At 37.0% G+C, this 27,276-nt stretch overlaps 1 protein-coding gene across 1 annotated transcript; it reads left to right on the top strand.

The window, feature by feature from the left end:
- Positions 1–945: 945 nt before the first annotated feature.
- LOC133190165 (beta-lactamase domain-containing protein 2-like) lies at positions 946–27,276 on the top strand. The gene is made up of 8 exons (XM_061325649.1): positions 946–1,091; positions 20,410–20,601; positions 21,799–21,898; positions 22,155–22,260; positions 23,913–24,035; positions 24,231–24,430; positions 24,711–24,956; positions 26,785–27,276. Exons 1-8 carry the CDS (start codon positions 946–948, stop codon positions 26,971–26,973), a joined length of 1,302 nt encoding a protein of 433 aa, XP_061181633.1. The 3' UTR covers positions 26,974–27,276.

Here is a 27,276-nt window from a genome sequence, read left to right as displayed (position 1 = left end):
GCTCGGTTATATAGCTTGGAAACGTAAAGCATACTAATGCTTAAGACTACTTGCTGCAACAAACTTAAAAAAAATATGAAAATTGGCACTAAATCTAGGTTTATATCTTCAAAATTAATAAGTTTAACCAAAAAAAAAGTGTATTATTATTTCACAATTTCTCAATAATGTCCTATATCATGATAAAAAATTGTATAGATTTATAATGGGAATGATCGACATCACATGAGAATTAAAAGCATTATAGAAAATTTACAATTTCTTTTAAAAAACATTTCAGGAATTTGATATTGCATCATAATGCAATCAAAATTTGCTAAAAAATATATTCATGTACCAATCCATGCATCCACTATTTTGTTTGTAGCAAGTGTCCTTGCATAATAGTTAACAATGACCAGTGTTCCTAACCCCTAAATAAAAGCACAATCGGGGTTCCTTATGCATTAAATGATCTAAATTCTCCACACACGTCAGCGGCGGATCCAGGAATTTCATAACGGGGGGGGGGGGCAGTAGAAGGCAGGGGGTCTGAGGGCTGCATTGAATCCCCCAGCGGGTCCAGGGCAAAGCCCTGGTGGGGGTCCGGAAACTGGAAACTGACGAATTCTAACAAATAAGAGGTGTTTTTCCCTTGATTTTAGGATAATACAAACAAAATTTCAAAGAGAAATTCAAACGGGGGGGGGGGGGGGGCACGCCCAGCGCTGGATCCGCCTTTGCACGTCCTTATAAACGGCAACTTTATTGTGATTTTAACAAACAGCACAGAAACTTCACGATAACATATTTGAATTTGAGTGTCCTACATTACAGGTACATTACACGATATCAAACATTTACTTTTCTACGCACTGACACTGGTTGACAGTAAATAAACAACTTGTACGACCTACATAATGTACCAAACCTAACGAAAGACAACTCTTTTATTAAGTAAACAACATGACAGGGCTGAAGAAAATAAGCGTGCTGGCCCTCGTGGTGGCCGTTCTGGCTTATGTGTATAAGACGTTCATCCAAAAACCACTACCGCTCAATTTCGGTGGCACATTTCATCCGGACTTTCAAGAAGTTGCAGATCTATACAAGTAAGTAAAGTGTTCGCAAATTAATCCTACACTCTATATTTAAAGCTGGGGTGGATCCAGGTTTTTTTGTTCCTACAAGAGAGGAGGGTATTCCATTTTCAGTTCAAATTCTTCATTTTTAATGCACCAAAGTAAAACATGGCACCTTGCTCCTGTCACAGCCTTGTCGCTGGTTTACTTGGGGCTTCCGCTGTTTACATGAAATAACATGTCTATTAAAAGATTTAAGATTAAAACATCATATTTTATGTTCAGTGTCCCGTGAACATTACGGTTTTGCAGGTACTTTTAACAGGGATATGAAACACTTAAAATATAAACACTAAAATAATTTATAGTACAAGCTATTCGTAGTTGAATAATAGGAACATTGACCCTGACATACACTTGAACGATGGTGCTTACTAATCAATATTCCGATGACGCGCTAAGAAATCTAAAAAAAATGGGATTAATTTGATTATCTTGGCTGGTGATTACAGTTATGAAAGTATTGAACATTAGAGAAGAAAAAAGAAAACATGACTAAAAAGAAAACAGGGTGAATACATGTATATATTTAGATTGTTTAAACAAAATATTGATTGTTCAATTCTTAATTATTTTAAAGTCAGTAAAAAGCGAAATATATCATATACATGCTAGACAAAATTTCCCCCTCTGTAAATAATGTCTTTTCCACTTTTAACAATGGCTTTATTTACAAAATTTTTAATCGATCATTTATGATTCACGAGACTTGACTTTCAGTGATGTTCTGAATCATATACATGCATTTACATACATGCAGGGACTAGACTGAAGCTAGCAGCCAATAACAGCAGCCATTAAGCCCGTATAGAAGCTAGCAGCCAATAAGGAATTTCATCACAGGACTGAGAGTACTCTGACGCAATACTGTTTAATGCCTCATTTTCGACAATTGATAATTAATAATTAGATAATTAATGCAACACTTAATTATTTAATAATTCAAACACTTGGAGGCAGTTTAGCTCACCTGCATAAGGAAAATTATGCGGTTTCAAAACAAACAAACAAGAAAGAAAAGAAAATGTCACCATCTTTGACCGCTTAAGAACAAACCAACATTGGAAATAGATTAAGTACTTCCGGGAGAATCCCTTTTAAGCTCTTTTACGGGTCTCAGGAATATGATGGTGCCAAAAGGCTAACCTGAAATTTGCTTACTCCTAATATTTACATTGATAAGGGTTTGAAGGTAATTTAATCTATTTTAAGTTATGATCCTTGAAGTGTGCTTCGAACAATTACTGGCACAAGGTAAACGATCCACAGTGCTATTATATACGGCCATGAAAATTAGGCTGAAGTGGTACCACCATGTGGAGCCAAGGGCGGGTTACATATTTCAAGCAGCTATTATACCTCTTATCTTATAAGTGTGTTTTAAATCAATACTCTGGCAAGATAGAAGATTTCTAGGACTATCATTTCCCGCAATCGGTATGAGGCTGTAGTGGCACCACCAAGTAGTGCCAACGGTGGGGAACATATTTCAAGCTTTCATTTTTCAACTATAGTGGACCACTAGAAGAAACTAACACTAAACTGGAAAAAAGTTAAGGGCCATAATTAGGTAGTATCCCTTGTCAACTTTTTGACAGGTTTCAATGACTAGAAAAGGCCAGTTAGGTAACCTGAACTTTGTTGTATTTCACTTTGTCTATTGATATATGGATTAAAAGTCAGATGTTATACCCCTTATCTTTGAAGTGTGCTTCAAATCATTACTGGGGCAAGGTAGAGGGCCCCTAGGACTATCATTTCCCACTATCAGAATGGGGCTGTAGTGGTACCACCAAGTGGTGCCATGGGTGGGGGACATATTTCAAGCATTCATTTTGAAAGCATCTTTGGCTACTAGAACAAAGTAACACTAGTGAAAGGATAAGGACCTTAGGGAGAACCACTTGCCTGGTTTTTGAAGAGTCCCTGGGAAGAAAAAGGGTCAGTAAGCTAACCTGAACTTTGTTGTTTTTCACTTTGTGTTTTTAATATACAGTTTAAATGTAAGCTATTATATCCCTTATCTTTGAAGTGTGCTTCAAATCATTACTGGGGCAAGATAGAGGGCCCCTAGGACTATCATTTCCCGCTATCAAAATGGGGCTGTAGTGGTACCACCAAGTGGTGCCATGGGTGGGGGACGTATTTAAAGCATTCATTTTCAAAGCATCTTTGACTACTAGAACAAAGTAACACTAGTGAAAGGTTAAGGACCTAAGAGAGAACCACTTGCCTGGTTTTTGAAGGGTCCATGAGAAAGGAAGGGGCCAGTTAGCTAACCTGAAATTTGTTGTTTTTCACTTTGTGTTTTTAATATACAGTTTAAATGTCAGCTATTATATCCCTTATCTTTGAAGTGTGCTTCAAATCATTACTGGGGCAAGGTAGAGGGCCCCTAGGACTATCATTTCCCGCTATCCGAATGGGGCTGTAGTGGTACCACCAAGTGGTGCCATGGGTGGGGGACGTATTTCAAGCATTCATTTTCAAAGCATCTTTGACTACTAGAACAAAGTAACACTAGTGAAAGGTTAAGGACCTAAGAGAGAACCACTTGCCTGGTTTTTGAAGGGTCCATGAGAAAGGAAGGGGCCAGTTAGCTAACCTGAACTTTGTTGTTTTTCACTTTGTGTTTTTAATATACAGTTTAAATGTCAGCTATTATATCCCTTATCTTTGAAGTGTGCTTCAAATCATTACTGGGGCAAGGTAGAGGGCCCCTAGGACTATCATTTCCCGCTATCCGAATGGGGCTGTAGTGGTACCACCAAGTGGTGTCGTGGGTGGGGGACGTATTTCAAGCATTCATTTTCAAAGCATCTTTGGTTACTAGAACAAAGTAACACTAGTGAAAGGTTAAGGACCTAAGAGAGAACCACTTGCCTGGTTTTTGAAGGGTCCCTGAGAAAGGAAGGGGCCAGTTAGCTAACCTGAACTTTGTTGTTTTTCACTTTGTGTTTTTAATATACAGTTTAAATGTAAGTTATTATACCCCTTATCTTTGAAGTGTGCTTCAAATCATTACTGGGGCAAGATAGAGGGCCCCTAGGACTATCATTTCCCCCTATCCGAATGGGGCTGTAGTGGTACCACCAAGTGGTGCCATGGGTGGGGGACGTATTTCAAGCATTCATTTTGAAAGCATCTTTGGCTACTAGAACAAAGTAACACTGGTGAAAGGTTAAGGACCTAAGAGAGAACCACTTGCCTGGTTTTTGAAGGGTCCCTGAGAAAGGAAGTGGCCAGTTAGCTAACCTGAACTTTGTTGTTTTTCACTTTGTGTTTTTAATATACAGTTTAAATGTCAGCTATTATATCCCTTATCTTTGAAGTGTGCTTCAAATCATTACTGGGGCAAGGTAGAGGGCCCCTAGGACTATCATTTCCCGCTATCCGAATGGGGCTGTAGTGGTACCACTAAGTGGTGCCATGGGTGGGGGCGTATTTGAAACTTTCATTTTAAATCATTTTAGGTCCATGGAAGAAACTAATACTGGTTGAGGATCATTGAAAAATTTTATCGGGTTCTCTCGGTCCTGATGGGGGCCAGTTCAACTTTGTCGTTTATTTACATTGAATATTGAAACACGGATACAGATCTGTTATTATGTGCCTTTTTTTGGAAGTGGATATGCATCATACCGTTAGTATGGCATGGTAGGTGGCGTATCGGGCTATCATTTGCCGATCTCAGATTAAGACTTTATGGGAACCACCTAGTTGTGCTTTGGTTGAAATCCCTTTCTGAAGTATTTATTTTTCGCAACATTTGAACACCATAACAAACCAACACAAGGGAAGGATAAGGGATCATAGGAAGTATTCCTTTTCAGTGTTTGGAGGGTCTTTATGACTGGACATTGCCAATATTCTGAGAGAAACCTTATTTTTTTTTCTTGTTCATTTTTCAAGAAAATTTAAGATTCGTCTATTACCCCCTTATCTTTGAAGTGTGCATGAAAGTACTTTTGTGGCAGAATGGGGGGGGGGGGGCTTATCATTTTCGCTTATAAGTTGGAACTGTAGGGGTTCCACCAAGTGGGTTGTTTCAAGCGTTTTTTTTTTCTCCGCCATCTTTGAATAATGTAACAACACTAGGCAAAGGAAAGGGATCATAGGAAGTGCGCCTTGTTATGTTTTAAGAGAGTCTTTGAGGCAATTATCTCATCCGAACCATGTCACATTTTAACATTACATTTGGAGATGAGGTTGTTCATTTACTCAGGTGACTTATTGCTGTATGTTTCGTTTGTTGTCATTTGTCGTCCGTCGTATGTTATATTTAAACATATTCAGCTTTTTCTATGTGACCTTTATATATATTTTAATCAATTTTGGTATATAGCATGTGTGATAAAAGGAGAGGAAAGTTGTGAATTTCATGTTCCTGGCTCTTTGGAGCCCAGTTATGTCCAAGACAAGATGTAGTTACGATATCGACAGATTATTTTTTCATAGTTTGCTACAATATTTCTTTTTTCTTGTTCGTATGTTACAATATTCAATATTTACAAAGCTTTTCTTACTGTACGTATCCACGATATCGCATTGATATTCAGTCATGATTATTCAATGGATATTGGTTACCTCCCTCAATGTTATGTTACCTGAATGCTATCATTTTCTGAAGTTCCTCCTGTAGTTTCGATATCGTCGATATCATTTCGATGTCGATTCATGTTTGCTCAAGCATTTCAAACTGCTGTCCTTGCCATTGTGTATGTATGTTTAAATACTTTAAATTTAGGAAGATTGTACTTGCTATCGATATTGTCGATATCGACGATATCGTATGGATATCAAATCATTTTCGACATCATTTTTGTGGATGCATTTCTTTATGGTACAGTTATGAGTACGTTCTTTCTGATTATTAAGTTTGCCCTAATGTCGAAATCGTACCGATATTGATTTATGATTCCGCAAACCATAATATTTTTACCAACGTTCACCCTTACCCAAAACCTTACCTTAACCCCAACCTCCTGAAAAAACAACCCCTTGCCCTTTATTTGTCATCCTTATTTATTTAGATACTTATGCCAAATAATGAATGCACATCGACATCATACTTGCGACGTTCTATAAATATGTTTCTTCCTCAATTTGGAAATAAACTGTACAGATCTGTATCGATATCGATGATATTGTCGATATCAACGGTGTCGAAATAAAACTAAGTTTAAGATTTATCCAGTATTTCCAATTCCATAGAAATGATCAGGATCGATAGCATTACAATATCGATGTTATATTGTCGATATCGACATCAAATTTGTTGGAACCTGAGGGGTGGGGTTCAAACTATCAAATTTAATGTAACTTTTAAAAGTCTTATTTACTCCTAGACATCAAGCAGTCAGACTTTTAGCATTTATAAGTTATGAGAATTACGAACAGTCAAAGCAAACAATACAAAATTGTTAGTAGAGCCACAAGGACCTCTGAAAACAGAGGAGGGACCAGGTACCTTAAATGAGTAAGCATCCCCTGTCGTCCGTTCAAATCCGTTGTTTGCTCTTTGTCATTATTGGGAAACTGGAGAATTCAGTAGACAATTCAGTATAAAAGTAATGGACTTAACGAGAGATTGTAGTTGCAATCATAGCCATTGTTTCAACCATAGAATTTGCAAAATATTGTGTATAAACGAGATTCATTATATCCTTGTATAATCAACTTATTCGTTACATGCTTGCTTATTTTATGAATTCCAATAAGCAATGATACCCCAAAAGCAAACTGTGAAATTCATGGTCCTTAGATTTGGAGTATTGATGTAAGAGTTGGGCTTTGTACATGTTGATCATATAGGTAAAGTAATATTCTTTAAAGTCTTCTTCTCTCAGCTGTATATTTAGGAGACAAACTAAATACACAGAAATGATAAGCAAGTGTGCCTCTTCCAAAATTTTGAATTAAGGCCTCTTGGTCATGGTCATTTTGTTAGGGTGGGGCTATATTGGTCATACATGTATAGTGAAATTGCTTCAATTCTTTGAAAATCTTCTTCTCTGTTCCTGTGTATTAAGCTGACAAACTAAGTGCATGGTTAAGAAAAGAAACAAGGAAGGGTGACCCTTCCAAAATTCTGAAACTGGTCCTATGGATCAAGTGTTCTGGTTCTGAGCAGGGTACCATTGATCTTATGAGTAAACAGAGAGAAGTTAGTTTCTATTGTTTATTCAGTTATGATAATTAATAACTGTAAATACTGTAGTTGATCAATAAAAATAAAAAAAAATAATTTATACTCAACAAAAAAGCAAAGGGTCATGGAATTAAGTCTTATTTTTTTTTTTATACAAAAGTTTTGTTTTAAGAATAATATTTATGTGGCTGTCGTACATTCTGCTTTTTATTAGCACAAGTTCGATAACCGAGTTTACATTTACAATATCCCCCTCCCAAAATGAGAAACAGCTGTCAAAGGTCAAGGGTTTTGTGTAACACTATAATTTTCAATAAGAGGCCCATGGGCCACAACGCTCACCTCAGTAACTTTGGCCTTGCTGTTTTTTACCTGATCCCCCACCCCTGTAGTACTTATTGTGGCCCCGCCCTACCCCCAGGGGTCATGATTTGAACAATTAGAATCTACACTACCCCAGGATGCTTCCACATAAGTTTCAGCTTTTCTGGCCCAGTGGTTTTTGAGAAGATTTTTAAAGATTTTTTACTACATATTTCAACGTAAAACTTGGATTCCCTATTGTGGCCCAGCCCTACCCCCGGGGGTCATGATTTGAACAATTTAGAATTTACACTACCCCAGAATGCTTCCACATAACTTTCAGCTTTTCTGGCCCAGTGGTTCTTGAGAAGAAGATTCTTTAATCACCCCACCCAAGTTTTGTCTTTACTTGATTATCTCCCCTTTGAAGGGGACTTGGTCCTTCATATTTACAATTTAAACTCCCCCTCACCAAAGGATGCTTTGTACCAAGTTTGGCTAAAACTGGCCCAGTGGTTCTTGAGAAGAAGTTGGAAATGTGAAAAGTTTACAGACGGACGGACGACGGACAACTGGTGATCCGAAAAGTTCACTTGAACATTCAGTTCAGGTGAGCTAAAAATTTCTTTAGACTTTGAAATTTGACAATTGTTGACCTTAATAAATGTCAACATACCGCACAGGCGACATATGGATGTACACAACGGTTGTGCCAAAGGGTTGTTGCACTTGGGTATGCTCAACGACAACTGGTTCGACAGTTAAACGTCAGTCAATGCGTATCAAGGAGGTAAAGGGAAAGGTCCCAGAACACAGGAGGGGGGGAGGGGAGGGGTTGCAACAAAGACTTTAGTAACAGGCCAAAAAGTACGACAGCCCGTCAGCAGTGTGAAATTTGCTCTTGCCAAAACGCATCGGTTCATGTCTGCCGAAATCTTGAATAGGAAGTATAAGAATGTTCATGGGTTGCAAAAACCCACTCAGACGTTAAGAAATAGGATACCTGCAGCAAATTTGCATGTTTACAAGACAGCATATCCGTCCATGTTTGACTGTAATACCTCGCAATGCTTGTCTTGAGTTAGCAATAACCATGAACATTGGCAATAACGAGACCCGATTCTGTTCACAGATGAATCCAAGTTTTGTGTGGGCTTCCATGATGGTCGTCTCTGTGTGCGGCGCCAAAAGAATTCACAGTACCATAACTATTGTGTTGCTAAGCATAACCGCTTTCTGTCATGGTTTGGAGTGGGTTATGTTCCGATAGATTAGGAACAGTATTTCATTCGGAATGGTCCGTTAACTGGTTTTATATACAGGATGAGATTTTTCACAACATTGTTTGTCCTTATACAGCTGCTACTAGTATTGGTCAAGATTTTGATCTCATGGATAATAACGCAATACCAAACACGGCTCGAGTTGTTGAACAATATATTTCTAATGAAACAATTGAACAAATGCAATGACCTTCATGTTTGCCACACTTAAACCCAGTAGAACAAACTTGGGATGTCCTTCAGCGATGTGTACGACTGATCATGATGTGCCTCCAACAAATGTACAGGAATTGGAAAATGCTCTCTGTGAAGAACTGAGCAAGATCCCATTGCAAATAATTAGAACTCTTATTCGGAGTTCTCTGAGGCATTGTCATGCTGTTGTATCAGCGCTTGGTAGTCACACAAAATATTGAAGCATTTGCACAGCGAATTTGATCAAATCTTGTGACATTTAAAATCTCTATAATTTGCACTTCCATATTGGATTTATGAGACTGTACACTAGGAAAAAATCGAATACTAAATAAAATTCATTTTTTATACCCGAAATTTCTAAATGAAATATATGGAGATAACGAAAAGTATTCAAACTCAAAAGTCCATTAAACATTACAAAATAGAGGCAGAGCAAACGAGGACCTCCAAAACATCAGAGGTGGGATCAGGTGCCATGGAGGAATGAGCATCCCCTGCCGACCGGTCACACCCGCCGTGTGCTCCTTGTCATGATCGGGAAATAACGGAAAAATCCGTCGACAATTCAGTGTGTAAATAATGGCCTAACAATAAGTATGAAAAACGTCAGTCAGTATTTGACTCAATGATAAATTGTACGACAATCGACAATCATGTAGACTTTACATCTGTAGACTTGTCAATTGTCTTTGTGTTTTATTCAGGGCGCGGAAATATAAATTCCGGAAAACAAAGTTTACAACATCAAAAATACACACATTCATAGTATAAACTCAAAGTCAACACAGTTGTATGTTCGGAACTACATGCTAGGATGTCGGAATTACCTACTTACATATATAGACTATGAAACTGATACAATTAAAAGTTTGGATTTACAAACTTACAAGTTTGGATTTACAAACTTACAAGTCTGGATTTTTAACACGATTACCCTCCATAAGTGTTCTCTTCTTTTCATGTATACGATTTTGGACAAATTCTGCTTCATATGAATATAAAAAAGGTCTGCTTATAACGGGGCGCAATTGGTACCCATGGGAATTTCATCTTGTTAAACAAAATAAGACGAGCTAATAGTTGTAAGCTCGCAACATAGAGAATATTGATTCTCTTTGACAAAATACATTGTCTCAATCATTGACTTATATTCGAAAGCATACAGCTTAATTTATCGTGGGGAATGATTGTGTATAAAGTTCAAAAGTCTTAAGTTTTTAAGCTGATGATTTTGGTAAATTCTTGTGATTTCAAATTTTCATAAAGTTCTTTAGAATTTTTAAGTATCCACATCTGATTTACATCACTTCTCTAATATATTGTTGCACAGTACTCCTGAAGTTTCTCCTTCACTACTGTTAATATCTTTGTGAGGAGTAAAGAAAGAGGCTTGGTAGAACATTTACTGGAACCCGTTATGTATCTTTGTTTGTAAGGATTTTTATGAAGTTTCGGAATCCAATATAGATATGGTAATTCAAATTCATTATGGTTGTTTGCAATATTAAAGATATTCAAAACTGACATATATGATTTTGAAGAATTTCTTCTTTAGAAAAGGAACTATGAGTATAAGTTGGATTACCACTTGTAGAATTAAATCCAAGTTCCTCTAAAATACATTTAATATAATGAGCCTTACAAACAAAGACAATGTTGTTACCTGAGTTGTCACCAGGGACCAGTACGTACTGATCATATAATCTATTTCTTTTTTCACTTCTGGATTATTGAATACAGAAGGATAGATGGTTCTCACATGGTTCTCAATCTTTTAATGCGCGATTTTAACATACATCTGATACATTTAATCCATTCTGATAAAGTGTCAAGGTCTTCTTTTTCATATCTGGCCCATCGCCTGGCGTAATCCTCTACAGAATCCATGATATTTAAGAAATTTCGACGCCAGTTGAAGGATCGGGGTTCCCTATATTTAGGACCTTTTAAAATTAATGATCTAAGGTCCTCATTATTAACTATATTTACGTTACCAGTAATAACGTGTCCAGCAGGACTATAGTTATAGGGTGAAGAAGAACATGAACACAATGCAGGATTATGTTTCAGATATTTGATATCCAGGCCCTGTAAAGTTTTCTTGTAATGTTGTTACCCTATTCCGTCCGTCTGTCACATTTTCTTCTTCCTCAAACTCCTCTTATATTTTAAGCAGTAACCAATCAGTCTTTTGGAATATGATAGGCGGTGTCCTGTAGGTTTGCAATAAGGCTTTGAAATTTTCAATTTTACCCTTATCACCTGCATATGTTGTTTATGTCTCTCAGTTGATCCGATACGCATGAGCATGCTCTACGTATGAACAATTTCTAAAACGAGGCAAGCTATTAACAAACAAGTTGACGAAACAAGGGTATCAACAGTGTCATTTGAAGTCATCTTTTCGCAAGTTTTTCGGTCGATATAATGACCTTGTCAGCACATAGAACCTATTATTGAGTCAAATGCTGACTGACGTTTCTCATACTAATTTTTTATGCCATTATATATACACTGAACTTTCTACGGATTTATCTGGGTTTTGTTTCCCGATCATGACAAGGAGCACACGACGGATGTGACCGGTCGGCAGGGGATGCTTACTCCTCCATGGCATCTGATCCCTCCTCTAATTTTTCCGGTCCGAGTTTGCTCTGCTTCAAATTTGTATCGTTTCATTGGACTTTTGAGATAGGATACCGTTCCCAGAACTCCTCTTACATTTAAAATAGTATCCTAATCATCTTTTGGAACATGGTTGGTGGTGTCCTGTATGAGCATTAATGTCACTAGTGACCCTGGGGTCAAATGGAGGTCAAAAATGCAAAAAATTCCTGGTTCCTAGAACTCCTCTTACATTTTACACAGTAGCCTCATCATCTTATGGAAGATGGTTGATGTGTCCCGTAGCTGTGCAATAAGGTTTTGGAATTTTCATTTTCACCCTTAGGGTCATATGGGGTCGAAAAATGACGTTTTTATGCAAAAAGCCCCTGGTTCCCAGAACCCCTCTTACATTTTAAGCTCTTCTGATCGAAATTTGTCCGTTGTCTGTCGTCGTTGTCGTTGGCGTTGTCGTAAACTTTTAACATTTTCATCTTCTCCAGAAGTACTTGGCCAATTTCAATCAAACTTGGCACAAAGTATCCTTGGGTGAAGGGGATTCAAGTTTGTTCAAATGAAGGGATAATTAGAGAGATAATTACAAAATAGCAAAAAAGTAATGGCATTATTGAAAAATCTTCTTCTCAAGAACCAATGGGCCAGGAAAGATGAAACTCATGTGGAATTATTGTCAGATAGTGTAGATTCAAGTTTGTCCAAATCATGACCCCCGGGGGTAGGGTGAGGCCACAATGGACAATCAAAGTTTTAGATAGGAATATATAGGAAAAATCTTCAAAAATCTTCTTCTCAAGAACAGCAAAGCTATGATTGGTCATATTTATATGGAAGCATCCTCAGGTGGTGTAGATTCAAGTTTGTCCAAATCATGACCCCCAGGGGTAGGATGGGGCCACAATGGACGATGAAAGTTTTACATAGGTGTATATAGGAAAAATCTTCAAAAGTCTTCTTCTCAAGAACAGCAAAGCTATGATTGGTCATATTTATATGGAAGCATCCTCAGGTGGTGAAGATTCAAGTTTGTTCAAATCATAACCTCCAGGGGTAGGGTGGGGCCACAATAAAAGTTCAAACTTGTAGAGAAAAAAGTCACAGTCAAAAAATTATGTAAGCATCCTGAGTTAGTGTAGATCTTATTTTGTTCAAATCATACCCCCACTCCCTTTTAGGGGTAGGTTGGGACCACTTATGCATTCAAGCTTTTCAATACTATACTGATTTTTGCTTTTTTCCTAGCCACAGTGCTCGGGTGAGCGATGTGGCCCCTGGGCCTCCTGTACACAGTAGCCTAATCATCTTATGGAAGATGGTTGGTGTTGTACTGTAGATGTGCAATAATGTTTCGGAATTTTCATTTTCACCCTGGGGGTCAAATAGGGATTCATGAATCCACCTAGAACATGTATAAATTCAAGGTTATCTCGATTCATCGGATATCTCAAACTTTAATAGTGGTCCCATATAGTTTGAGATAATGAGGTTTGACTGTATCTACCTTACTAACCATGACAACACTGTTCAACTAAATCTCTTTAAAGAAGATAAACAGAATTATGTATCTTAGTATAATCTACTTGTACAGTCTCATTCAAATTAGATAAAACGGTAGGAGGAGTAGTGCTTTGTAAGAACAATTTTGATTCCACTCTATGTAATGAAGCTATCACAATAAGTTTCCATTGCTCTTGCCAAGTGGGTCTTGAAAAGTTTTTATTTCTTATACGTTCCAATGTAAAACTTTAATTGCCTCTTATGGCCCCATTCTATCCCCAGGGGTCATGTGTGGACAAATTAAATCTACACTATGTTATGAAGCTTTCAAATAAATTAAACTCTTCTGACTCAGTGGTTCTTGAGAATAAGACTTTTGAAATTTTCAGTCATTTTATATCTCCTTAAAATGAGCTTTACCCTTATTTGAACAAACTTAAATCCCCTTTACCCAAGGAAACTTTTGGGCGATTTTGTTTTAACTGGTCCAGCAGTTCTTGAGAAGATAATATTGTAAAAATTTTACGCCAAAGACAACAACAACAACAGAGATTTTAATCAGAATTGAAAGCTTATTTGATCCGTCAGATCAAATGAACTAAAAATAAAGGCTGGTGGTTGTGGTGGTGGTGGTGGGGGGGGGGGGGGGTGCAACACTTGCTTAACAAAATACTCAATATAAAGCTGTTCCCAAAATTTTGCATTCATAGGATATGTATATGTTAGCAAACTTTTTCAAAGTGCCATGAGATTTGGTTCGACGCAAGGAAATGGTTTAACAACATACAAAATATAACGTTTTACATAGAAATTAATTCTTTGTTTCTCTATATATTTTATCACACCTCTAGTGTGTTTCTTGTTATTTTGATTAGAATAATGATGATTAATTGCTGCCTAGTCCAATTTTGTACAGGCCCATATGGTAATTATACCCTGTTTACCCGTCTGCACAAGTCTGGTGAGGGTCTATGTGAGTAATTTTCGAACATAATTTAGTTCATTTTTGCATACTCAAGATATGAAAACAGTCATGTATTTTGTAATGGATTTAAGCCTTGAACTCAGTTGTAGTTTTCTTTGTGACCTGGATGGAAGAAAAAATGGTCAAGAAATTTATTTGCAGAGGTTTTCTATAAACTTGATCACCATCCTAGAAAATAAATGTTTGATCCAGGTAGGACAAACGGGAGAAAAAATAAACCCTGGACAAGGATTGTACAAAAAGAGTTTACTTTGACCTTTCATCTATTAAAATTAGAAAGAACGTTTGCTCAAGACAAGTATATGTTGATGCAAAGAGATTTTCTGACCTTCACCTTTCATCTAGAAAATTGATTCAATGTCACCGCAAACCCTCTAACCAAGAGGACTCTATGTATAAAGTATGAGCTCAAAGGAGCCAAGCGGGGAGAAAATATGCTCTGAAAAGGATTGTACACAATGAGGTTTTCTTTACCTTGACCTTTGTTTGAAAAAAATGGCATTGAACACCCTCCGTCCATGGGTACTCTATGAGTAAAGTTTGAGCCAGGTAAGGCCAAGGGGAGAGAAGACATACTCTGAACAAATTTTTCTTATGCAAAGCTATTTTCTGACGTTGATCTTTCATCTAGAAAATTGATTCAAGGTCACTGCATAAACTCTACCCAAGGACACTCTATTGTTTGAAAGAGTTAAATATCAGCTATTATCAACCTTGCCTTTCAATAGTGCATTCAACCATGACTGAGGCAAAATAGGGCTTTCGTTTCCCACTGTCACATTTGGGTTGAAGGGGTACCATTAAGTAGTGTTAACGTTAAGGTTTGGGACCAAATTGTTAGCATTTTTTTTCTTTGTCATCTTTGGATAACATTTAAAATAGCACTGCTATGGGTAGGTATTCTTATTTAGTATATCTTGTCAACTTTTTGAGGGATCTCCAGCTCTCTGGCCCTGGAAGGGACCAGTAGACTAAACCAAACTTTTTTTCACATTGCATTACTATCTCCCTTACCTTTGAAGTGTAAAAACAACAAAGTTCAGGTTAGCTTACTGGCCGTTTTTCTTCCCAGGGACCCTTCAAAAACCTGACGAGTTGTTCTTCCTTTGGTCCTTAACCTTTCACTAGTGTTACTTAGTTCTAGTAGCCAAAGATGCTTTCAAAATGAATGCTTAAATACGCCCCCACCCATGGCACCACTTGGTGGTACCACTACAGCCCCATTTTGATAGCGGGAAATGATAGTCCTAGGGGCCCTCTACCTTGCCCCAGTAATGAATTGAAGCACACTTCAAAGATAAGGGGTATAATAGCTGACCTTTAACCTGTATATTAAAACACAAAGTGAAAAACAACAAAGTTCAGGTTAGCTAACTGGCCCCTTCCTTTCCCAGGGAACCTTCAAAAACAGGCAAATGGTTCTCTCTAAGGTCCTTATCCTTTCACTAGTGTTACTTTGTTCTAGTAGCCAAAGATGCTTTCAAAATAAATGCTTGAAATACGTCCCCCACCCATGGCACCACTTGGTGGTACCACTACAGCCCCATTCGCACAGTTTGCCCAAGTAATGATTTGAAGCACACTTCAAATATAAGGGGTATAATAGCTGACCTTTATCCGTATATTAAAACATGAAGTGAAAAACAACAAAGTTCTGGTTAACTAAATGGCCCCTTCCTTTCCCAGGAACCCTTCAAAAACAGGCAAGTGGTTCTCCCTAAGGTCCTTAACCTTTCACTAGTGTTACTTTGTTCTGGTAGCCAAAGATGCTTTCAAAATGAATGCTTGAAATACGTCCCCCACCCATGGCACCACTTGGTGGTACCACTACAGCCCCATTCTGATAGCGGGAAATGATAGTCCTATGGGCCCTCTACCTTGCCCCAGTAATGATTTGAAGCACACTTCAAAGATAAGGGGTATAATAGCTGATCTTTAACCGTATATTAAAATATAAAGTGAAAAACAACAAAGTTCAGGTTAGCTAACTGGCCCCTTCCTTTCTCAGGGACCCTTCAAAAACCAGGCAAGTGGTTCTCTCTTAGGTCCTTAACCTTTCACTAGTGTTACTTTGTTCTGGTAGCCAAATATGCTTTCAAAATGAATGCTTGAAATACGTCCCCCATCCATGGCACCACTTGGTGGTACCACTACAGCCCCATTCTGATAGCGGGAAATGATAGTCCTAGAGGCCCTCTACCTTGCCCCAGTAATGATTTGAAGCACACTTCAAAGATAAGGGGTATAATAGCTGACCTTTAACCTGTATATTAAAACACAAAGTGAAAAATAACAAAGTTCAGGTTAGCTTACTGACCCTTTTTCTTCCCAGGGACCCTTCAAAAACCTGGCAAGCGGTTCTCCCTAAGGTCCTTAACCTTTCACTAGTGTTACTTTGTTCTAGTAGCCAAAGATGCTATCAAAATGAATGCTTGAAATACGTCCCCCACCCATGGCACCACTTGGTGGTACCACTACAGCCCCATTCGGATAGTGGGAAATGATAGTCCTATGGGCCCTCTACCTTGCCCCAGTAATGATTTGAAGCACACTTCAAAGATAAGGGGTATAATAGCTGACCTTTAACCTGTATATTAAAACACAAAGTGAAAAACAACAAAGTTCAGGTTAGCTTACTGGCCCCTTCCTTTCCCAGGGACCCTTCAAAAACAGGCAAGTGGTTCTCTCTAAGGTCCTTAACCTTTCACTAGTATTACTTTGTTCTAGTAGCCAAAGATGCTTTCAAAATGAATGCTTGAAATATGTCCCCCACCCATGGCACCACTTGGTGGTACCACTACAGCCCCATTCGGATAGCGGGAAATGATAGTCCTATGGGCCCTCTACCTTGCCCAAGTAATGATTTGAAGCACACTTCAAAGATAAGGGGTATAATAGCTGACCTTTATCCGTATATTAAAACATAAAGTGAAAAAAAAGAAATTTAAGGTTAGCTTACTGGCCCTTTCCTTTCCCAGGGACCCTTCAAAAACAGGCAAGTGGTTCTCTCTAAGGTCCTTAACCTTTCACTAGTGTTACTTTGTTCTAGTAGCCAAAGATGCTTTCAAAATGAAAGCTTGAAATACGTCCCCCACCCATGGCACCACTTGGTGGTACCACTATAGCCCCATTCGGATAGTGGGAAATGATAGTCCTATGGGCCCTCTACCTTGCCCCAGTAATGATTTGAAGCACACTTCAAAGATAAGGGGTATAATAGCTGACCTTTAACCTGTATACTAGTATTAAAACACAATGTGAAAAACAACAAAGTTCAGGTTAGCTTACTGACCCTTTTTCTTCCCAGGGACCCTTCAAAAACCTGGCAAGTGGTTCTCCCTAAGGTCCTTAACCTTTCACTAGTGTTACTTTGTTCTAGTAGCCAAAGATGCTTTCAAAATGAATGCTTGAAATACGTCCCCCACCCATGGCACCACTTGGTGGTACCACTACAGCCCCATTCTGATAGCGGGAAATGATAGTCCTATGGGCCCTCTACCTTGCCCCAGTAATGATTTGAAGCACACTTCAAAGATAAGGGGAATAACTCTGACTTTTAATCCATAAATCAATAGACAAAGTGAAAAACAACAAAGTTCAGGTTACCTAACTGGCTTTTTCTAGTCATTGAAACCTGTCAAAAAGTTGACAAGGGATACTCCCTAAGGCCCTTAACTTTTTTCCAGTTTAGTGTTAGTTTGTTCTAGTGGTCAATGATGGTTGAAAAATGAAAGCTTGAAATATGTTCCCCACCGTTGGCACCACTTGGTGGTGCCACTACAGCCTCATACCGATTGCGGGAAATGATAGTCCTAGAAATCTATCTTGCCACAGTAATGATTTAAAGCACACCACACTTATAAGATAAGAGGTATGATAGCTGCTTGAAATATGTAACCCACCCTTGGCACCACTTGGTGGTACCACTTCAGCCTAATTTTCATGTCCGTATATAATAGCCCTGTGGACCCTTTACTTTGTGCCAGTAATTGTTCGAAGCACATTTCAAGGATAATAACTTAAAATAGATTAAATTACCTTCAAGCCCTTATCAATGTAAATATTAGGAGTAAGCAAATTTCAGGTTAGCCTTTTGGCACCATCATGTTCCTGAGACCCGTAAAAGAGCTTAAAAGGGATTCTCCCGGAAGTACTTAACCTATTTCCAATGTTGGTTTATTCTTAAGCGGTCAAAGATGGTGACATTTTCTCTCTCTCTTTTTTTGTTTTGTTTGTTTGTTTGTTTTGAAACCGCATAATTTTCCTTATGCAGGTGAGCTTAACTGCCTCCAACTGTTTGAATTATTAAATAATTAAGTGTTGCATTAATTATCTAATTATTAATTATCAATTGTCGAAAATGAGCCATTAAACAGTATTGCGTCAGAGTACTCTCAGTCCTTTGATGAATTTCCTTATTGGCTGCTAGCTTCTACGGGCTTAATGGCTGCTGTTATTGGCTGCTAGCTTCAGTCTAGTCATGCAGGGATTTATCAGCCTATTTTGGGAAACGCCATTTTTGGGGAATTGGGAAAAAATTATCGGCTTTTTGATGAAATTGGGAAAAATTAAAAATGTTGCTTAAATCATGTATTCAGGTGTAATTCATTTAATATTTCAGCATGAACTCTAATTTGGGCAATGAAACAGACAATTATACATGTATATGATCCAACTTCATACATGATCAATTATGAATAACAGACTAATAAAAGTAAAATTGACTTCAATGAGTATAAAGTGTTTATACAACTTAGGGTAGTACATGTGTGTATGAGATTCCAATTCAGGTCATTACAGAATCTGTTTCTGGAAAATATAAACATCCTGCAAGTACATATTTTCTCAAAGTCCTCTTTTAATATGTATAAATGCATTGAAAATATATTTTTCTATTTGAAATAATGCCTACAGTCCTTACCATTCACTTGTAGATCAATTGAGTATGTAGACATAACTTAATAAATCTATATAAATACACAATATCACCATTTTCAGAAAAACGGAGGAAATTCGGATTAAAAGTTGGCGATGTTTTTACAGTGTTTTTAAACGTGTTATGACTGTAGCTTTGCTAAATGACTTAAATAGAAGAAAATTACAGACGATCTGACAATTTTCCTTGTGTTTTTCCAGGATAATTAAATATAAAAGCATTGTTCACCAATTGGGAAAAAATACTGCCAAATTGGGAAAAAACTGAACTCATTTTCAATTGGGAATGGGGCCGAATTTCGGCCCCTGAGAAGGTACTGATAAATCCCTGACATGGTACATTTTCTTTCACACCGCCTGTATGCTAGTATTTCGTTAACTTGAACATTTGCAGGCCTCTCATGATAATGTAGGATTCTTACAATTTTTAACTCACCTGAGCCAAAGGCTATACAATTTGATCTTTGACAGTTGCCTGTCGTTGTCGTCGGCGTCATCGTGAATGTTTCAGATTTTCTACTTTTCCGCAAGAACCACTGGCCTATTTCAACCAAACTTGCCAAACAGCATTCTTGGGTAAAGGGGATTCAAGTTTGTTTAAATGAATGACCACGACCTCTTTTAAAGGAGATAAAAATTATTGAAAATTAAATGTTATCTTTCAAAAATCTTCTTCTCAAGAATCATTGGTCCAGAAAAGATTAAACTTATTTGAAAGCTTCATAACACAGCTAGAAGATTATTCAGATCATTAGCTCTGGAGGTAGGGTTGGGCCACAATAGGTGATCAAAGTCTTAGGAATATAAAGGGTTTTTTTAAAAAAAAATCTTCTCAAAAACAACAAAGCCCTGAATAGTCATATTAATATGGCAGCATCCTCAGGTAATGTACATTCAAGTTTGTTCAAATCATGACCCCCCAGGGTTGGAGTGTGGCCACAATAGGTGATCATAGTTTTGCATAGGAAAAAATGTACACTTCACGAGGATCCATATTAACATGACTAATCAGGGCTTTGTTTTTCTTGAGAAGGATTTTAGAGATTTTTTTCCTACATGTTAATACGGGAGCATTGTCAGGTAGTGTAGATTCAAGATCGTTCAAAATATGGTCCCTAGAAGTAGCGTGGGGTAATAATAGGAAATAAAAGTTTTACATAGGAATATAATATATAATGGGAAAAAATATTCTACAGATGCAGAAAAGCAAATCCATCTTGATTCCGATGAGGGTTGTGACCCATAGGACTCTTGTTTCAGTATTTTTTTCTTCTTTTTATGCATTGGTTATTGGATATGCATTGGATATTCCAGAGCCAAACTGAGAAGTGGTGTAGAAGTGGGATCGTCCTTCGCGGCTTATTATAAGGGAGAACCCTTGGTGGACATTTGGGGAGGACATGCTGATGTGGCCACAAGGAGACCATGGACAAAGGACACATTGTCTATCATCTTCTCCTCAAGTAAAGGCGTCACCGCTCTATTAGTGGCATTGTTTGTAGACAGGTAAGGTTTACAACCAACGGAGTTCGTACTGTCAGGTTGTAAATTTTGAATTTACGTACCTGATGGCAGTAAATTGTCATGTTGTATTTTTTTTGTTTTTACTGCCACCCGTTTAATTCAAAATTTACATAAAACAGTACAACTAAATAGGAACCACCAAACTGCTTGTTGTTCTGAATGTAGACAAGTAGATGACTAGCTTCAATTAACCCTAACAAAAAATTCTATACTTAACTATAGTATACTATAGTTAACCATAGTTTACTATAGAATGAAAGTTTTACTACAATCAAAGTTTTTACTAACAGTGAAAAGTTTTTTTAACTATAGTAAATCTAAATTTATTATTATGATTTTCAGATTGCTTTATTTTATTTTCTCTAAGTCTTACATGCAATTTTTCAATATTAAAAGGAAATATTGCTTATTTCTTAAAATATTATTATGTTTAATTTAAATCATTGGTGGTTAATCAAAGCGATATTAAGGCCCTGAAACTCCCAACAAAAAAAAATATATATATAGATTAAAGTTTCATAGTAAATGAAAGTGTCAAAGTACTTAATAAAGTTACCTATAGTTAACTATATATAGTAAAGTATAGTTAACTATATTCAAGTTTTTAAAGGAAATCAAACAACCACTGATGGGGTTGCTGTAAGAGTCCCAATTTGCTGATGCCACTGTTTGTAAGCATTTTTAAAAAAGTAAGGTTATATATTGGTATATACAAACTTTTGAGACAAAAAGATAAATATATGCATGAAATTTTAAGATCCAGAAATTATATTTCTGAGAAATCCTTTGTAAAGTTAAAATTAAAAATCATAAATACCAATTGCTTAAACAAAAAAATAAATACCTCAATAGTAGCCAACTTTATTCAAGAAATCCATTGGTAACGCAAGATTTTAAAGTTTCGAGGTGTATAGGAGGAAATGGGAAACAGAGGATACAGGTTAAAGAATTTTCACATGTGTGTGTGTTTTTTTTTTTTTTTGTTAAAATGTTTACTTGACTTACATGTATTTCAGTGCATAAATTGTTGTAAGGCAGTAAGATGTTTTGAATCAAACAAATGAATAAAGCTTTTGACTACAGGTACGAAACGATAATAAACCTAATACTTACGTCTAGAGGTGTAAAAATCACTATTCAATCATTCATATCATATCAATATACATGTATATATTATAGAGGATGGTTGGATTACAATAAGCCAGTTGCCCACTACTGGCCGGAGTTTGGACAGAACGGAAAAGACAACATCACGGTAGCACTGCTAATTAGCCATCAGGTACAGTACTAATAAAGCCCCTTTTCATCCCATCCCCACCCCCACCCCCCCCCCCTCTGAAACAATAATCGTCAGATATTTTGGGGAAACATGGTTATAACAAAATTGATTATCTAAAACTGTAGCTGGGGATCAAGTGAAGATAAATGTTCTCTCCAGGTATAGAAATTCCATAAGTCACATTAACTTAACAGTATATTTTGAATAATAATTATATACCTACATGTATTTGTACTGTTTCTTTCATTTGAGATAGGGAGGTCTCTCTGTTACCAATGGCACAATACCAATGGAGTGGATTGTTGAGAAACCAGAAAAGGTTTGGGAATTTCTGGAAAAACAACGGCCAATATGGCCACCAGGCAAGTTTTGGTCGTCTTTTTAAAATAAATTCGGCATTAAAAAAGTTCTTTTTTTTTCATTTATATCATCGTGTCTTTACACTCAACTAATACTGACTATGCTTTGAATGGTTTAAATGAAGATGAACATCCCATCTGACTTCAAGCATGCCTATATTCACGCTCGATAATATACTATCTTCAATCTTGCTCATTTCAATAATAATTTTTAACCACTTCCGTTTCTAATGAATACGAAAGCCTATTAGGATCAAACTACGGTAAAAAAAAAAATTAAAAGGCGTTATAACGCCTTTTCAAAAGGCGTTATAACGCGAAAAAAGGCGTAATAACGCCTTTTGAAAAGTCGTTATAGCGCGGAAAAATTCGTAATAACGCAAATAAAGGCGTAATTACGCCTTTCCAAAAGGCGTTATAACGCGAAAAAGGCGTTATTACGCCTTTCTAAAAGGCGTTATAACGCCTTTCCAAAAGGCGTTATTACGCCTTTCCAAAAGGCGTTATTACGCCTTTCCAAAAGGCGTTATTACGCCTTTCCAAAAATTTATAATATAATTTATAATATTAAAACTATAATCTAAATATTGCATAAATAAAGATGGCTTTGGTTCAATCTTTCATATATTTAATATTTTAAAAAAACGCCTTTCCATTTTTGGATACAACTCCTTTTCAAACAGGCCGGTAGTACGAATGTGAGTGGGGGTCCCCCCCCCCCACTTTTTGGGAGAATAGTCTTGCTATAGTTTAAATATAAAAAAATTATTAATTGATTGCTTGGTCCCTTAATTAACATTTTGTTGCAGTATGGTTAAACTCGGGCAAGTCATTGCATTTAAAAAAAGTTTTACCGAAAAATTAGAAAAAGTTTCCCCTCAAGTTGAGGCAGTTTATTTTTTTTCGGGGGGGGGGGGGGTGTCTTGTTTTTTATGTTTGCTTGTCAAATTTATGGGACCCCCTCCCCCCACTTTAAAAGCACGGGCCTGTCAAATACATAATAATGGCCCTTCAAAAGGCATAATAACGCCCTTTTGAAAGGCGTATTAATGCCTTTTAAAAAGGCGTAATAACGCCTTTTGGAAAGGCGTAATAACGCCTTTTGGATAGGCGTAATAACGCCTTTTAGAAAGGCGTAATAACGCCTTTTGGAAAGGCGTAATAACGCCTTTTTTCGCGTTATAACGCCTTTTGGAAAGGCGTAATTACGCCTTTATTTGCGTTTTTACGCCTTTTTCCGCATTATAACGCCTTTTCAAAAGGCGTAATAACGCCTTTTTTCGCGTTATAACGCCTTTTGAAAAGGCGTTACAACGCCTTTTAATTTTTTTTTACCGTAGTTTGATCCTAATAGGCTTTCGTAAATGAAAACAATGACACTATCCACTCGGAAGCATTTTCAAGAGCACGTGTGCGAGATTTCGGTCAGATTGACACATAGAAAGTGGTAAAATATTATAAAATTTTGGATGTGAAAAGTATGGAAAATTGAACTTGGACCTCAAAAAAAAGTTAAATAAATATCTATATTCAAGTATATTTCCTTACATGCACATGGGTCAAGTAATAAATGTATGATTTGTAATCAAACTAATTGTTGCACAAAATTTATATGAATATAATTGTAATTAAAAAATGTGGAACTGTTTTATCAGGCACTGGCTATGGATACCACGGCATTACATTCGGGTTGTATGTAGATTCGCTTCTTACCAAGGCGGATCCTAAGCACAGAAGGGTGGACAAAATTTTTCAAGAGGAGATAGGCGATAAATTTGGTACAATCTACTAATCCATCAAAAATTATAATTCACTGAAAATATTGAATAATCAGTTTCTTCATTCTTAAAAGGAATGTCATTAAATATTTCATAAATGAAAGACTAGTATTGTTTTCATGGTCCATAGGTGATTTTAATCAGTGATTCAGTTTCATGATCTAGTATGTTGTACATTATGTACACGTATTCCAGGAATCGAGCTGTACAATGGTCTACCAAACCATCTGTTTTACCGGGCCACGAGACACGAACCAAATCCTCTGTACGTCACTCTCTGGAATGTTATTACGTATATGGATCTAGAGCCAATCAGTTTAATAGCGACTTTGGCTCTTTCGACAAATCCCCTTTTGACGAAAATGGCGAGTTCTGGAACAGATCAACTCCCATCGGTACAGTTGAATGAATTAAAAATTAATGTAGTTTTTTTTTTTTTTTGAATTAAAAAATCGAAGATGGTATAACTCGTACACAAACATTAGTTGGATTAAATTGAATAAGTTTGAATAAGAATTGTTTCTGTATTATACGCATGTTTTGCTTTTTTGTACGTCTTATAACTATGCTATTATTGTGTTCTCCAATCCAATTATTACGATTAATTTTATACATTCAATAATTGGAAATTTTAAACGGCTTATAAGTGGCATAAATTATCTGTTTCATTTTTAGGACCTTTCTTTTAACACACCTGAATACAGTAAAATTCCCCAGTCCTCCATGAACGGATATAGCAATGCAAGAAATTTGGCCAAATTGTTTGGAATCGTCGCCAATGGAGGAAAAACAAAGGAAGGGATCTTACTTTCAGAAAAGGTCATAGAACTGCTGAAACAGCCTCTAACCAGTGGAAAAAGCATGGACGGTGTCATAAATATAGAGTTTGGTTATGGAGTAGGGATTGGTAAAGACGATAAGGTACTAGTAAATTAATTAATCAGATTTAAATATCGCAATCATAGTATTACTTAAACCCCATACACGGGGTAACTGCAGTGGAAAAAATTATGGGTGCTTATATATATTTTACTTTATTAATACTACGGTGCAATAAAAAATTAATTCTATCCTCCTCAGCCCATCCTATATTACGATGACGACTCTCTGTTTACTTTTTAGCTCACCTCAACGAAGTGGGGGGGGGGGGGGTTATTACCCTCGGCACCAGTGTCGGCGTCCTAGGTTAAAGTTTTTGGAGCAGATTTCTTTTCAAGTATTTCTATGCCCTATATTAGTCAGAGATGCATGGAGGATGCTTCTAGTATGTTTCATTGTACATCTGCCAGTCAAGGTTTCAGATGATGTCTTTCATACGAATTGTTAGACCATTTTTTTTTCCATTTACCTGATAATGACAAAGAGCAGACAAAGGCAGTATTGACCAGTCGACAGGGTATGCTCACTCCTCCTTGGCACCTTATCCCACCTCTGTTTTCACTTTTCAGAGGTCCGTGTTTGCTCTGCTCATAATTTGTACATGTATTGTTTAAATTGGATTTTGAGCATGATTTCTGTTCGTTAATATTTTCGCATTTCATTAATGATACTTTAAATAATCTGTATGTATTTGAAAAGTTTTTCGCCTTATCTAAATCAACAAAGCCGCTTACAACTTCATTTGATATTTTCATCTTTCCTTGGTGAGAAGCACCAGTCAATAATGGGCTTTCATAAGTTAACATAAAACTTAGGTAATCAGATATTACAGAGCTCACCTCAACGAATGTTGTCTTTCAGTAAGGCAAAGTCCCAAACTAATTATCTAGTAGTTCACATCCCTAGATGTAACGTTTATGCAAGTTTGGTATGATAGGGCTTGCAGTTACTTGGGAATGGACTTAACTAAAAACTTTAAACTAGTTACTCATCCAGAAATCCAAGTCAAATGCAGTATCTGAAGCAAGTTTGAGAGTGTTCATCCTGTGATGCATCATCCATGCAAGTTTGGTTCAGATACCCCTTATAGTTTCCTGGTAATGGAGCTGCTCCAAAAACTTTTACCTGGTCACTCATCTGGAAAATCCAGCATCCGAAGCAAGTCCCGTAGTGTGCATCCTTAGATTATCATTGATGCAAGTTTGGTCAAGTTAGGGCTTCTACATGTAATAGTTACTTGGAAATGAGACCTGCTCCAAAAACTTTAACCTGGTCACTCATCCAGAAAATGTAGGTCAGATCCAGCATCCGAAGCAAGTCCCGTAATGTGCATCCTTAGATTATCATTGATGCAAGTTTGATCAATATAGGGCTTATAGTTACATGTACTTGCAAATGAGACCTGCTCCAAAAACTTTATCCTGTAAAGAGCCTTACCCTAGTCCAAGACGGCGACAGGCAAATACGCTTCGATTATTTTGCACTTTAATATATTAATTTAGCATTATACAAGCTTACATTATGAAATGGGTGGTTTTGTTTTAAATATTTTAAACAGAAGTACGTAACTATTGCAAAAATTTTGCATAAGCTGCGCTGATTTAATTCAAATTACGGGTAGAAAATTTAAACAAGGTTAGGGTAATGCAAATTTAAGACTACGGTAAAGATTTTGTGACCTCTTAAAATGCTATTTCAGAGTAGTTTATGTTTCTGTTTATAACACAAATTCAGTTCATGGAAACAGGGTCCCGGGGGCACGAGTGGGTTCGGGACCTCCGACGTTGGTGGACGGTGGGTTTAAGTTTATTTTTTAAAGACCGATAGAAAAAATAGAAAAGTTCTAAGGAATTTATTATGTCTGTTACAGGGGAATATAGTGTTTGGACATGATGGCGCTGGAGGTCAGTCCGCTTTTGCGGATCCTGCCCATAAGACTGGGATGGCTTACGTCACATCGCGGTTGAAGAGCATGACTATATCTGGTGACAAGGAGTTTCTGCAATATAAAGCTGCTTATTATCGCTGCCTAGAAAAGTTCCTACAAAAAACAACTTAGCGCTGGCTGATACTTAGAGTTTTATTAAAATTATTTACTCTTAATGAGGAACCAGTTGATTACGGGTTATATGGCCTTCCTGTCGGAGTTTCCTGTTTTCCCCTTTTCTTTTTCGTACGCTATTTCTTTCCATATACACATGTAGACTGTCCTTGCATGGATATCAAACCCGAAACTTAAGCCTTTCAGGCTTTGACTAGAGTTATTTAAACAATGCCACATTTGGATCAGTTCCTTTTATTCCATGGCAGAAGACGTACAGCATGTAGGAAATTGTATCTTGAAATAAAAATTGAACTTCAA

Source organism: Saccostrea echinata, unplaced genomic scaffold (assembly GCF_033153115.1).
Source record: "Saccostrea echinata isolate AGI-Se365-2 ecotype Australia unplaced genomic scaffold, CSIRO_AGI_Sech_v1 ptg000001l, whole genome shotgun sequence".
In the NCBI taxonomy this organism is placed as follows: Eukaryota; Metazoa; Mollusca; class Bivalvia; order Ostreida; family Ostreidae; genus Saccostrea; species Saccostrea echinata.
Note: the sequence above shows the minus strand (reverse complement) of the source record. Positions and strands in the feature narration are given on the sequence as shown.